Source organism: Phytophthora infestans, genomic scaffold, assembly GCF_000142945.1.
Source record: "Phytophthora infestans T30-4 supercont1.9 genomic scaffold, whole genome shotgun sequence".
Classification (NCBI taxonomy): Eukaryota; Oomycota; class Peronosporomycetes; order Peronosporales; family Peronosporaceae; genus Phytophthora; species Phytophthora infestans.
Genome location: NW_003303750.1, coordinates 2,003,774 through 2,018,898, shown reverse-complemented (window position 1 = coordinate 2,018,898; position 15,125 = coordinate 2,003,774). Strand labels below are relative to the sequence as shown.

The following is a 15,125-nucleotide window of genomic DNA, read 5'->3' as shown; positions in this document are numbered from 1 at the left end:
AGGCTCTTGCCGGCAATCCTGACGCTACCTCCGGGAATATGGAGGCGCCGCTGGGCATCCTACCCCCCCCCCGGTAGTTCCCGGCGCTTCCTCTGGGCATCCTGGCCCGCGCTCCAGGATTTAACGACTTTACTTTCTGGTCATCCCCTCCCTCCCCTCCGTTAATCCGGCGGCGGTCTCCGGTGATCCCGGACCTTCCGCTCCGGTAATCCCGGCGCTACCTCCGGTGATTCCTACGCTAGCTCCGGTAATCCCGACCCTCCCTCCGGTCATCCCGACGCTACCTCCCGTAATCCCGACGCTACCTCCGATTATCCCAACTGTGCTTACCGCTCGCCCGACGCTGCCCATCTTCAGTATTTCTAGGGATCTGAGCGCCGAACTCAACGCTGACAATGATGATCAGCCAGTTCGTGGCGAGAAAGCTGGTGCTACAGCACTAGCTGAAGCCGATGATGCCAACAAGCCCTCCAACCGCCACCTCCGAAGCAACTTTTAATACAAAATCCAACTTTTGACTACATTCTCCTGTCTTAAACAAAATACAGTGTAATAAATTGGTCGGCAATGCTTATTTGCTGGAAAGGAGTGATTGTCGACGCTTGGCTGTTTGTTGGGCCGCGGTTTCGAGGCTAGCGAGAGTTTGCCGACTATCCAATCCTTGGCGAAGGAGCGTCGCGATATGGTTTAATCCACGACTGACTGCTGCTTGGAGTGGGGTTTGACCTGTGAACTGGACCGTCTCGTGGTAAGAAAGCTGTGTATTAACCCAAAGCAGTATTGCAGCACATTAATGTACGTTGTAGAGCAGCGGGTTGGCACCTGCGAGGAGCAGGTCCTGTACGATATCCCGGCGGTTGATCTCTACCGCGAGATGCAGGGGCGTCGAACCGTTGATCTACATTGAAGGAAATAATGGCAAATACACAGTTGCACTCTATTTGAAGTTGCTACCTACCGTCCTGGCATTAACGTTGGCTCCAGTGAAAACCAAATGCTTCAATAGTTTGACGTGCCCATGTTGTACAGCCACATGTACACTTGTCTGTTGCCAGAGCTACAGCAACGTGAGTTAATTGGCTTCATAGATGTTGATGGTGTACTTACTCCATGCGGAGTATTCACCTGGTCTGCCCCTGCTTTCGTCACAAGCAGCTTCTGAGCAGCCACGGCGTCCCCATTGTAGATCGCGTCCCAGAGTGGCAACCGCTTGCCGCCTTCCGGCCACGACATTTCGGAAGTTTTGCGTCTTTTGCCAACCGACGCTTAGAATAGTGGCGCTTTGGCAACAGACAGCAATGAACGAGTCCACGTCCAAGGCCAGTCTCGCCTCGAGTGGCAAGCCTTCCACAGCGACCAGCTTGAGTCAACGCAAGACTCGGACGGTCATCGTTGCAAGGCCCATCGACGAAGAATCAGCCAAAGTCACGTCAGCCACATGCAGTGACGTCGTCAACCAACATCATTCTCGTGATGCACGGTCAGGTAAACTAGCCTCCTACGCAGCACTCGGAGGAGCGGAAGACGTCGAGCGGTTCGACCGGTTCTTGGCCGAGCAGCGTGGCCAACCCAGTGCCTCAGAACTGCGAGCAGCAGCGACGTCACCGCATCAAATGCTAGCGTCGACCAAGCGGAAGACAACGAGTCGCACTCAGCTGGAAGGAATCGACATTAAGACTCAAGAGATGGAGAACGATGCACATAAGCGCCGAGAAGAAGCCGTAGCGCATCGGAAGTGGCTGAACTCGCTCCCGATCCACGAACGGGTTTCTCAACAACGGCAACAAAATGCGCTACGCAAATGGCGACAGATGAATCGAGATTGGGAGGCTTTTACGAGACGTGCAGCTCGAAGATTGGGCAAAACTCCTCAAGAGCTTGTCATGAGTCGAGCGGCGGCCTATCGAGAGCAGCGAGAGATGTACGATGCGCTACAAAAGGCGCGGCCCCTGAGTGACAAAGTGGGCGAGGATATCTGGCTCGTGAGCTTAAGGAATGAAGGGACACGGTATGTACCCGTTGGCAACATTTTCAGTGGACTATTTTGTCCAATCCGAGAAAGCACCAAAATTGGTCCTCGAGTCCGACGACCGCTGGACTATTTTGACAACCAAGAGGACGAAACGTCGCGACCTATTTCTAAACTCGAGAAAAGGTCTCTAAATCTCTTGGCACGTAAGAAATGGCGCCTGCGGAAGCAACTGGAAGTGATTCAACCACACGAAGTGGATCATAGTGCCAGCAGCCATCTAGCAGTCGGAACAACCGACTTGTTCGCTTGGGCGTCAGGTGACACCGAGCAGGCGAGAGATGACGAAGATGAACCATCTGGTCGTTTCTATTCGGCGAAAGAAGAGGAAGCTTCACGGCGTCGTAGATTACGCTCGTACGCAAGTCCAAGTCACAAAAGTAGAACCAAGGGAGAGAATGGTAACCAGTATACCGGTCCTAGTCTTCGCATCTCCTACGTTTCCGATAGTGACGAGGACGTTAACCCAGAGGTGAGTTATCCGCTTCGTCTGAGCTTTTACACTCGCGTACGCGAACAAGACCAACGCTCTCTATCAATTACGAATGACGGTAGTACGATCGTCCACTATCAATGGTGGCGAGCTCCTTTCGAAGATGAGAACGCAGAGTTGACGACTCATTTACGAGGACGTCGAACGCGACAAGAAGAACAAAAGCTGGAGCAGCTGACGACGATTTCGCTGTCAAAGCTTGGAGGGACGTTGCTACCGGGGGAGAATAAACATTTTGTGTTCACGTTTACGGCGTCAACAGCTGGTATGTTTCTCGAAAAATGGTTTCTGGACGCAGACCCTCGACCGAGAATTTGCATTGGCGTACCCTCAGTCGACGCAGATACGGAGCTGTTAGTAGCAACGTTACCGGTTGAAGTGCGTCTGAGCTGCGTTGCTGAAGACAACTTTGTAGCCTGGAAGCGACGAGAGATGCAACTCGCACGTGTGGGACAACAAGAAAGTCACTTCTTTGTGACTACGCTTGTGGATGAAATTCTGGAGACAATACGACTACCGGAACGTGTAGCGTTCGAGGAGTTAATGCCGCAAGAAGATGTCGACAGATTCTACGAACACAATGGAGGTGATGCGTTTAGTGACGTCTACTTTAGTCCAGAGTTTGTGCGTGATTGTCACGCACTGTATGAACGTGCTCAAGGGATTTTAAGAGCTCTCACGCCTGTACCGTCAGTCAAGGAAGAACATTCTAGCAACGAGAACGTTGTTGACAGTGGGCCTGACGGTGTTGAGGGATCTAGTAACGGAGCGTTTGTAACAGAAACAAACGACAGTATCGGAAGTGGTGTTGACGAGTTACAGCCACCGACTGCTCAAGACATTTCTCTACCAGAACACCGTATTCAGGAGTGGGATTGGCGGCTGGAAAGTCTTTGCGATCTATGTAAAAGAGCCGACGAAGCTCAGAAAGCGCAGATAAATGACTTGACTAGACAATTGAAAAAGGAGATCGAGGAAGTGGAAGACGACAACGAAGAAGAAGACGACAACGAAGAAGAAGACGAAGACGAGACGGATGACGAGGAAGACTCCGACGATGTTATCGAGGAGAAACCTCCACGTATAAGTCCTCGTGAGGTGCGTAGGATGGAGCGACTAGCTCGTCGTGAAGCACTCGAAGACGAGATCAGTACACTACAACCAGATCTCCAGGAATCATTCGACACGCTGCGGTTTGCAGCCCACACTGCGCCCTACTCGACTACTCGACTACATGAGCGACTGTACGAAAGAATGGGGAGTTTGTGTGGCGAGCTACCGGTAGTCTGTGAGATTGCTCAAGCCATGGACACTACGAACGATCTATCAGCTGTGCAAGCTGCGAAAGTGGAAGGTGTAGGGAAGCTGCTCGTACGCGCTGTGGACGAGGCAATTGGAGGCGACCAGAGACACCAGACGCATATTGGGCAGGCACGACGGCGTCTCCAGAAGATGTGGCTAAGTGACAAGGTGTCGTATTTGTCGATCCGTTCGTGCGTGTCTGTGGCTTCTGAGAGTACAAATAGTCCACCATCGGCACAGAACCTTGAGAGCTGTGATCGTTTGGGGGTGGTACTGATGCAGGTGGACTTGGATCTGGCTGCGTGGTTCTCTCTCGTCAAGACGGAAGCTAAAAAATCAGCAGGAGATGACGTTTCTAACATGGTCTTGACGTGGCGCTTTTCGCAAGATTTAGTCAAGCATTTGTCGTTTGTTCCCGCGAAAGTGGCGGACGCTGCAGAGTCGATAGAACAGGTAGTAAACACGCTATCAAGTGTTCATACCGTCGTGCTAGTAAGCGAGTTAAGTCGTCCACCTCTGACAAGGCAAATGCTCAAACTCCTGCGTACTGTCGCCTTAGCTGATGTAAAGGCTAAGGCTGTTGCAACCGACCAACCGACTGGAGACACAGAGGAAACTAAACCTCAAGGAGACGACGCTGAAACAGAAGCTACGGCTATGCAGAATATACTGGAGCGTTTGTCCTCTCAGCTCTCACTTCGAGATGTTGCTCCAGTACTGCGCCGTGCCATCAACAAAGACGTTGTGTTTTGTTCCGCCGTCGAGGACGTGCAGAGTCAAATCGAGTTTAGTCGAAAGAAAGATAACGCAAACGACGAGGCTACGGACACCGGAATGTCGCCGACAATTGTGCTGTTGGAACACCTTGACGCTGCCGGCATCGACCTCATCACTCACGCGTCTCGGAAGCGTGAGCTGGCAGCTTCAAAGCCAACAACGCCAGCACCCGAAGCACTGAAGTCTGCAAAGAAATCCGCGGCCTCTGCGTCTAAGCGGAAGCCTTCAACAGCTGCTCCTGCTCCTGCCCCTCCGGCGAGTAATCCTTCAATGCCTGACCTTACGAAGCTCGAGATATCTGTGGGAGAAGCGCGTGAGAAAGGCGTCGTAGCCTTACGAGACCAGTTCGAGAGTATGGCGAGTGTCTGGGTGATGGATGGAGTGCCGTCTCAAGCGTGCGAAAGCGTCTTCTTGTCTGCACCCAAGCCAGACGCCATCGCTTCTTGTCCTCGTATGATTGCGGGACCAAAACTGTCGAAGGAGCTTGAGATTTGGTCCCGAATGTTACAACCATTGGCCTTTAGTGACAATCCGCCTCATGCGCTGACTGCGGTGGTGGGTGGGGCGTCTCTGGAGGCAAAGTTACGCTTCATTGACGGTCTGTTAGAGTGTGTGAACGAGGTCTACTTTGTCGGTCAAGTGGCCATGAGTCTGTACAGAGTTCTACATACGAAAGCGACTAAGATGGCTACAGTAAACCACGTCGAAATGAAGCTGGAACAAGAGGATGAAGAGCTTGAAGAAGACGCAGAAGTCTCCAAAGAGGAGACGATTGAGATCGAAGTTGCCACTGACAAGACACCCGGTGTTCACTGCAAGGGGGTATGGGAACTTCTAGTCCCGGCAGTGGAGAAACTGCAACAGAAAGCGAGTCGTAAGTGTGTTCGTCTGCTGCTTCCAATCGACTGGATAGTGGGCGAGACTCCGCTAGAAGAGCAGGATCTTACTACCGGTATCGTCGAGGATAGTGACGAGGAGGAGGAGGAGGAAGAAGATGAAGAAGAAAACAGTCGAAAGAAATCGATCAAGAGTGCGCGACAGAAGCCATTAGAGGAGCCTAACCACGTCGACGTCTTCGCGTTTAAACATCAATACGTATACGAAGGCGAGCGAGCGCATGTGGTCCTTAACAGTGGGAGACCAACCTCTGACATGGGGTGGCAAACGTTTGAACATGTGACAGCGCAGTGTTTGCATACTGCTCGTGTTATCGAGGGAAATGCGAGTGTGTTAGCTTCGTTCTACCCTGATTCCGACGGTGATGACGCAGACGAAGAAGGTGACGACGGAGTGACGACGCACATGACTCTTCCGCCAAAGTTTCCGTACGATTGGACGTTCCGTGCTTTCGATGTAGGGCCTATAGCAATGGAGGCGCTGGCGAAGATAGTATCGCCTGCGTCTGATACAGTCTCTATACAGTCGAGAGCACTCGTTGTTAGCGGCGTTTGTGGCGCTGTGGAGTTCCATGATTTCTGTGCGGGAACGAGACGGTTAGTACGGAGTCTTCAGACTTCGAGTCCACAGCAAGTTTTTATTGCTGGGAGCTCAACAGCGAGCTGGCTCCGACAGCTGGAGCAGCTCGATATCATGGCCACCGGTCAGGAGAAGAGTGACTCTGGAGCGAGCTCTGATGCGGTCCCTGGCGTTCCGGCGTGTGCCCAGATAGACGATCGAGCAATGCGTAATGCTCGCGTACTGAAACAACTCATCGCTGCGAAGCCACACCCGATTCTCGCTAGTGTGGCATCCTCCGACTTGACGTAGCTTGGAACGAAACGTCATTTTACTACGTGGAATGGAGACCAGACGAAACAAGCTTTATTTGAATAATTCCAAGTTGTGGTGACCTATCCACCAACCATCAAATCTCATGAACTATTCCGGTCTGTGCCCACCGATTCGGTCACCGAAAGATCCAAACTATTCTACGCACTGGTTTGTCACACCAAGAACTGACACTTGAACTGGACTTGAAGCCAGGTTTCGAACGTCCTAAAGAGACTTAAAAAATGTTTCTTGCTCGTTTTAAAAACGATAACTTGACAGTTCAAATACTAGCTGTCGATGCTAGTTAATTGCTTTTAAATACTTTATCAATGTCGATATTGGTGAAATTGATTAGCTTCGGATATCTGTTTTAGATCGAACGCGTACCAATATGCATCAATTTTTTTAAGCAGCACAGTCGTTATAGTCGACCCGTCGTTGGGTCACCAAAAGCCGTAAGATGATCCATTCTCTTTCTGAACGTATTATATCTTCTGCGAGTATCACTTGAATTACTTTGAGTCCAGTTGATTTTAAAATAGGGGAAGAGAGAGATGTGGTCACGGAAAGCCGCCAAGTGGACTGTGTGTCTCACAAATATGTCGAAGCAGACGCCTGAGATCCAAATGAGCTTGTTCAGCGTTGCGTCGTCACGAGAGGGGTGATTAAACAGTAGGCTGCTAGTGGCGGCAACCAACGTGTCTAGCCTAGCGCCACTGCACTCTCATTCCCCAATTTCCACTCTTCACTCGAGTCCAACCCCGTTGTTCCTGTTCGCCTTCTTCCTTTACGGCGGCTCAAGTACCCTCAACAACAAGAATGCTTTCGTGTAAAACCTTCCTCAAACTGTTCGCGGTGGCTGTCGCGCTCTCCGACTTCACGGCTCATGCCGACAATGCGTATGCAGCTGGCACCGAAGAAAGTCCTGCTACTGGAAGCGACAGCGTCTCTACTTCTTCAAGCGGAGTTGACCTAGGTGATGACACGGAGGTCGTGAACTCACCACAGCACGAACCTAATTACTATCTCAACGTTGATAGACAGATCGACGCCGGGAAGGGCGGTATCAGCGTCAACGCGGATGTTGATGCGGATGTGAAGGCGGACGTCGGTCTGGGTATCGGCCCAAATGCGGGTCCGGGCGGAAAGCCTGGTCTTGGTCTCGGAGTCAAGGCGGATGTTGATGCGAAGGTGAAGGCCGACGTCGGTCTAGGCGTGAAGCGTAATCTCGGAGTCAACTTGGACGTTGATGCGGATGTGGACGCGAAGGTGAAGGCGGACGTCGGTCTGGGTATCGGCCCGAATGCGGGTCCCGGCGGGAAGCCTGGCCTTGGTCTCGGCGTCAAGGCGGATGTTGATGCGAAGGTGAAGGCGGACGTCGGTCTAGGCGTGAAGCGTAATCTCGGAGTCAACTTGGACGTTGATGCGGATGTGGACGCGAAGGTGAAGGCGGACGTCGGTCTGGGTATCGGCCCGAATGCGGGTCCGGGCGGAAAGCCTGGTCTTGGTCTCGGAGTCAAGGCGGATGTTGATGCGAAGGTGAAGGCGGACGTCGGTCTAGGCGTGAAGCGTAATCTCGGAGTCAACTTGGACGTTGATGCGGATGTGGACGCGAAGGTGAAGGCGGACGTCGGTCTGGGTATCGGCCCGAATGCGGGTCCCGGCGGGAAGCCTGGCCTTAGTCTCGGCGTCAAGGCGGATGTTGATGCGAAGGTGAAGGCGGACGTCGGTCTAGGCGTGAAGCGTAATCTCGGAGTCAACTTGGACGTTGATGCGGATGTGGACGCGAAGGTGAAGGCGGACGTCGGTCTGGGTATCGGCCCGAATGCGGGTCCCGGCGGGAAGCCTGGCCTTGGTCTCGGCGTCAAGGCGGATGTTGATGCGAAGGTGAAGGCGGACGTCGGTCTAGGCGTGAAGCGTAATCTCGGAGTCAACTTGGACGTTGATGCGGATGTGGACGCGAAGGTGAAGGCGGACGTCGGTCTGGGTATCGGCCCGAATGCGGGTCCCGGCGGGAAGCCTGGCCTTGGTCTCGGCGTCAAGGCGGATGTTGATGCGAAGGTGAAGGCGGACGTCGGTCTAGGCGTGAAGCGTAATCTCGGAGTCAACTTGGACGTTGATGCGGATGTGGACGCGAAGGTGAAGGCGGACGTCGGTCTGGGTATCGGCCCGAATGCGGGTCCCGGCGGGAAGCCTGGCCTTGGTCTCGGCGTCAAGGCGGATGTTGATGCGAAGGTGAAGGCGGACGTCGGTCTAGGCGTGAAGCGTAATCTCGGAGTCAACTTGGACGTTGATGCGGATGTGGACGCGAAGGTGAAGGCGGACGTCGGTCTGGGTATCGGCCCGAATGCGGGTCCGGGCGGAAAGCCTGGTCTTGGTCTCGGAGTCAAGGCGGATGTTGATGCGAAGGTGAAGGCGGACGTCGGTCTAGGCGTGAAGCGTAATCTCGGAGTCAACTTGGACGTTGATGCGGATGTGGACGCGAAGGTGAAGGCGGACGTCGGTCTGGGTATCGGCCCGAATGCGGGTCCCGGCGGGAAGCCTGGTCTTGGTCTCGGAGTCAAGGCGGATGTTGATGCGAAGGTGAAGGCCGACGTCGGTCTAGGCGTGAAGCGTAATCTCCGTGCATACGTCGATGCTGACGAGGTCACTCGTCGTCTTCGGGGCAACTTTTAGACTTTTACTACTTGACCATGTAGTTGTATTTCAAATTGTACATACTAATTCTACCTTTCTGTTTCCGTTTCGAAGGCAACTTGTATTTGTTTTACTGCTCATGTTGATATTACAATATCAACATGAATATTGATTTATCTTCGACCAACGCGCTGATTCCCAAATTTTCAGTTACAAAATCGAAGAGTACGACCGCGAGGCGCTGCTATTCGACAGCAGTACCCAGACCGCGACGAGAAGGTGCTGCCACTTTCCATCCGTCTGCTCACGAGTGTCCGCCCGCGTACAGGGCATTTTTTTCTGAAAATAATATTTCCGGCAAGAACCAGAAGGAACGCGTGATTCGCGTGGAAATCACGGACGATGACGGCGCATATCCGTATCTCCTGTACTGTAGAGCGTCAAAGAGGAGAAATTTCACGAACGCAAGGCGCAACAGAGGCCTCTCGTGGACTTGCCACCGTCTTAGCTAACCTCATTCAGCCAGTGCTCGAATTAAATATACTATAATATATAGCACTGGTATTTTTCTCCCACATTTATTATTATTGTTTGTTGCTGATCTCTACTATTACTATTTCTTTGCATTAGGACCGCTCTCATAAATAACCGGTACGAAACAGTATCAATTATTGTTTTTGGCTGCTGATGTCCTAGTAGAGTTCTTGTTAGCTTGGAGGTACATCCTGCATTTGTAGAGTCGAGACGCTTCCCCACTGTCAGCGGGTGTTTTCGGGTCTTTTGAGATGCCCTGACAGTGAAGCGCAGTAGCTCACAGCTATACCTGATGCGTTACTGTCTAATATGGCAGCTAACGGCTTCTAGATGCTCTTTCATGGGATGTTGGACAAGCTAAATTTTGAAAACAAAAGTCGCGAAACGATACTTTATAGGTTGTGTGGTACATGCCCATATTTAAAATAAATAGTTTTGGATACCGGCATCATTTTTGGGGGACCCAACTGCTTCAAATGCCCCCGATCAATTCACTGCTTAGTAAAACGGAACCGCAAATCAACTCATATAGGTGTTTAGACATAGATATTTATTTAGCTCGTGCGTCGCGATGAAGATGTCGCTCACCGTGATCCTACCGTATTTAACACAATTTGGTTTCACAGGTCCAAACCGACGTTACCGGTATGGAAATCCGAGTGCTTCCAGCACTTCAAAAAATACAGTGCAGGTATGAATTTAATTCCAGAGCTCCACGCTTCCGATAAGGGCTTTGCGCACGCTCACGATTTACAGCCTTGCAGCGTCAGCTACTGAAAAGGGATAGTACCCTTGAAATGGTACAGATCTGAGTTATGATTCCTCCGGATTTTGATAAAAAGTGGCTTCTCAACAGAATCACAACAAAAGTATGTCCTTACCCCCCATATATGATACAGTTTGTAGAGCAACTATTTGACCAAGTAGGCAGATATGTTCAAAATTGTCATATCTAAGTATAATTTTTGGAAATATTTGACGAAGTTTGCTCAAGATCTCAAGCGACCATTTCAGAAACTGGTATTGGATGCAAACAGATTTGAGCTTTACGTAAAATTTTAAGAAAATCAAAACTAATCTAAAGTTATCGATTAATTCTAAACAAGCTACAGGTGAGCCCTTCCATAGTCATAGCGCCGAAAACCAAATCTATTATTCCTATCTAAGGGTATTATTATTGTGGAGAGGCTCAGCCTTGCAAAAATGGTACATTCACAGAAGCAAGATTCTTCAATTTTTCAAGCTAGTGCCGAGTCGAAACGAAGTCAGCCCGCATGCTCACCAAGCATCAGCGCTTGCAGGTACCCACCCCAACCTATCACAACAGCTGGTAGCCGAGTGGCATTCAACTTTGTCGCTGCAGCAGTGCCGTCTCTAGGAGCAATATCTATACAGGAAGGCACTGGAGGCACTGCCAACTTCCCAGCAACTGACTGCTGGAATTCCATGCCACCCAGTGCTCGAGGCAAGTGCTCGAGACACACTGGTTTACTCGATTACTTTGTGTGTGAATACAGCGAGCCAGAGGAGCAAGTCCTTGTAACCGACGAACCACTGTAACTGTAATGCAGTCGCGCCTTCATGCGCTTGATGATGTCGGTGACGAAACTGCTGAATTCACCAGATGAGAATGTGTACCACGCATAAAAAGGACCGAGCCAGAACCATGGCTCTGATAATTACTCAGAACCCTAAGAATCTGGAACTGGGTTCTGAGATTTTTTGGGCTCGGAGTTTTAAATACGAAAGAACAAGAACCGCGAATTTTCTGCAACAGGTTCTCTTTCTTGAGTAACTATTGGACAGTTGCTATTTAAAACTGTGAGCCCAAGGGTTAAAGTTTCACATTTGGGCTCATAAAATCTTCGAAAAGACACGAGAACCTAATATATCGGTAATACTGGATCATATCGATTCCGTCTGAAACCAAGACCTGAATTAAAGGTGGTTATTGGCTCCTAACCGGTAAGTTCATTCAAGGCGTGATGTGTACGACGATCCGAAATGGGGGACGTTCCCGCGAGCAGTAAATCGATGGGTATACTCACCACCTCGAAGCCCACGAGTGTCGACACCGGGTGGCGAAGCAAAGAATGAGGATATAGAGCTCGATTCTGCGGATATTAAGGAGCAATTCAAGTGGATCGCAAAGCTACTTATTAGAGCAGATATTAACCGAGCGCTTGGACCGTACAAGATACGGTCAATTTCCAATCTTGTAGGGCCCAAAATAAAAAATGGTTTACTTAAAGTTTGTATTGAGTAATACAATTATTCAGTCAACGAGGGGTAGGTGATGGATCCATCATCGACAAAAATAATACATTAAAAAGGAAATGTTGGGTAAAAAAAAAACAAGAAACTGGTCACAAGCGTATCGCACACCTGCCCGCTTCTGGCGCCACTCAATCATGCTCACTTTCAGATTTGCGGTCCAGAGCGCAAGTGCTGCTGCCGCACCAGAATGGCTTTTCGGACAAGGTGGGGAGAGTTATGGAAGGCTGGATGGACGTCAAAGAAACCCACAGGTCTCTCAGACGATTTCACGTATCTTCCGCCCGACAAAACGACCAAGGGTGTGCGCAGTGTAGATTACTACGTTGGAGCAAACGAGCTGATGCTTTACCTTGACAAGGTCGACCTAAGTAAGGCAGGGTCTGCTCAAATCTGTCTGGTGGACTGTCTAACACTAGTATCCCGTTAGAGGACCTTAGGATGCAGAAGTTAGTCCGATAAGGCCATGCAGAGGAATGAGAATCTTGTACCAAGGCCAAAAGCGGCAGCTAAGGCCATCGCAAGACCCAAAGCTGCTGCGAAAGCTACTCGGAGGGATATCAACCCGTCAACTCGAACTAAACCTGTGGCAGTATACAACGGCAGAAGAACGCGGCGACGAAGGTAAGTGGTAAGCTGGATTACAGAATACTGTGAAATCTAATCGTGTATCTCCATTGCAGCTCTTGCTGTGCCGGTATCAGCTCGTCATACGTCAGTATCACCGCCGACAAGAGTCATATCCGGTGTATCTCCTTGTGATTCGACCAGCAGTGCAAACAGTGAAGCATACAGCTCACCTGGGCGTGCATCGTGTATGTATGCGGGATGATACATGTTTGAAGCTACATCTAACTTGTATGTTTGGTGGTTAATATGTAGCTACTTCACCAGTGACATCACGCAACCTTGATCCATACTTTGTGCAGGCGGACGTCAGTGACTCATCAATTGACTCAATCATTGATGAAGATCCACTCGATAGCACAGTGGGAGCACCAACCGAAGAGGAGGCAAAGGAAATACGTGTTGGTGCCAATAACGGAGGTATACACATAATGTATATGCATGTTATGATGTTCCATTAGCTTCTATGTATTTGGTTTACATTAGATTCAATACTAACGGCGGCTTCATGGACTACGCGACGTTTGAATCTGACGCTGAGAATGATGATGGTGAGGACAACTATTCATTTGAGGATTGCATTGACGCAAATGATGAGCGCCTACCAGTGCCGCCGGAGATGCGGTTTGATGATGATTTGGTGTCTTCTATTGGTGGCATGGTAAACATTGCGTCGGGCCAAGTGTCCGATGGATTCCTGAAGGAGATGAGAGAAACGGGTTGGAGGGGGCTTGACGACGCACACACCGTACGATTATGTGATGCAGCCTTATGAGCCTCGGCCGCCCCAGGCAATATTTGACGACTACCCTAACTTGTACAGCGGAGTGTCTGGCCCAACCTCTCGGGCACTAGCGGCGGAGGCACGCCTTCCGGGGCGTTCTTCTATTTCCTCCAACCTGAATTATGGGAAGACATCACTACTGAGAAGAACAACTACTTCGACAGAAAGATTGACGAAAGCGTAAGAGGGCAATATTTGAAACAAGCTGCGCGTGAACAGAAGCACCCAAATTTCAAAACGGAAGACGCGTGAGACGATTCGTGAAGAACAGCTCAGAATGTCGTCGGTTTTGCCTTGTGAGTTGTGTGTTTTTGTGGGATTGTTGCTGGCGAGATCTAACGCCCCCAACAAGGAGAAATTGGCGAACCACTGGCGAACGCCCGATGAAGGTGGAATCCCACGCGGCTGCTTCGGTCAGTTCATCACCCGCGACCGTTTCATGCACCTGTCATGCAACTTACACTTCAGTTCTAACGAGGACGCATGATCGGGCACAGATCGAGTCTGGAAACAACGACCCGTGATTGATGCACTTCAGAATCGTTTCGCTGTTGACTTTACTCTCCCGGCCGTCATGGCCTTCGATGAGGCCATGCTTCCTTCTCGGTCGACATTCAACAGAATGAGGGTCTACATGAAAGACAGGCCTCAAAAATGGGGCGCAAAGTTGTTCATGTTGTGCTGCTTCACAACCGCCTACTGCATTCGGTGAGTAGCAGGTGTGTCTTCGGACACACCTGCGATTTGTTTTTGGTTCTAAAGCTCTCTTATCATGTATCATACATACTTACTGCAATTGTATGTTGTATCATACAGCTTTGAAGTGTACTGCGGTCAAAAAGAGCGTGCTGGTAGCACCAGCTTCACGGACTATAGGTCCGGCCCAGCAGCAGTCGCTCGCAATCTCAAAGAAGTATTCGGTCCGACGGTATCGGAAAACGGCGACATGCGACTCGTAGTGACCGACAGATTCTACACAGCGGTGCCACTTTCCATGCAATTGCTCACTATGGGATTTTACTCAATAGGGACTGTCCGTACCGATAGACAGGGGCTGAGTGCACAGTTGATCCCTAAGAAGAAGAAAGGTGAAGCGAAGAAGACCCAACAAGTACCAAAAAATCTCCCTGCAAGTATTGAACGTGGAACGTTCATCGTCACAAAAGCCTCTCGTGTTCCTGACATACGTCTGGTGCGCTGGTGGGACACCCGTGCTGTCTATATGCTGAGTACCGGTGGCAGCGTGGAGATGGATCGTATTGTGCGCCGCGATAAGCTGACTGGAGACCAGCAAGAGGTAGCGTGCCCACGGATAGTGAAAGACTATCAAACATACATGGGAGGAGTGGACGTACACGATCAGCTACGCTTACAACGGTAAGTACTCAAGTCACGTATTATACAAGATAGGGGGTCTTCTAAACGTGTATAATATATGCTGTAGGTACTCGCTGCAGCTGTGTATCAAGTACAAGAAACATTTTAAGTCACTATTTCTAGGTCTTGTTGACCTCGCTGTGATCAACGCCTACATACATGTAATTTACAGCGCTGGGCGTGTTGCCGCAAACCTCTCCAAGCTTAGTCACGTCAAGTTTGTGAAGCAGTTGCATCTTGAGCTGTGTCAACTGCGTGAGATTGACTGGTAAAACTTGAGTATCAATGAGATCTTTCAGCGACACCCTCGAAACAAGTCCGGCGCCGACAATCCGCCCACCAACCCTTACAGAACGATGAATGGCGACCAGGAAAAAATCAAAACGGAGAACAAGGGCGTGTAAGGTTTGTTCGATCCTCAAGGGGACTGACAATGCCCGTGGTGGTGACTCTTCTACTTACTGCAGCGCATGCAAGCTACCGACTGCATCGAAGAGGCCCCTCGCGTGGCGTGTCTTCCT

General features: G+C 50.5%; 2 protein-coding genes across 2 annotated transcripts; both read left to right on the top strand.

Moving 5' to 3' along the window:
- Positions 1–1,298: 1,298 nt before the first annotated feature.
- On the top strand, positions 1,299–3,192 carry PITG_05946 (uncharacterized protein; the record flags this gene model as incomplete). The annotated part of the gene is made up of 3 exons (XM_002998131.1): positions 1,299–2,386; positions 2,453–3,061; positions 3,144–3,192. 3 exons carry the CDS (start codon positions 1,299–1,301, stop codon positions 3,190–3,192), a joined length of 1,746 nt encoding a protein of 581 aa, XP_002998177.1.
- Positions 3,193–7,190: 3,998 nt separating this feature from the next.
- PITG_05945 (uncharacterized protein) lies at positions 7,191–9,047 on the top strand (the record flags this gene model as incomplete). Its single annotated transcript, XM_002998130.1, has 1 exon — positions 7,191–9,047. One exon carries the CDS (start codon positions 7,191–7,193, stop codon positions 9,045–9,047), a length of 1,857 nt encoding a protein of 618 aa, XP_002998176.1.
- Positions 9,048–15,125: the final 6,078 nt, after the last annotated feature.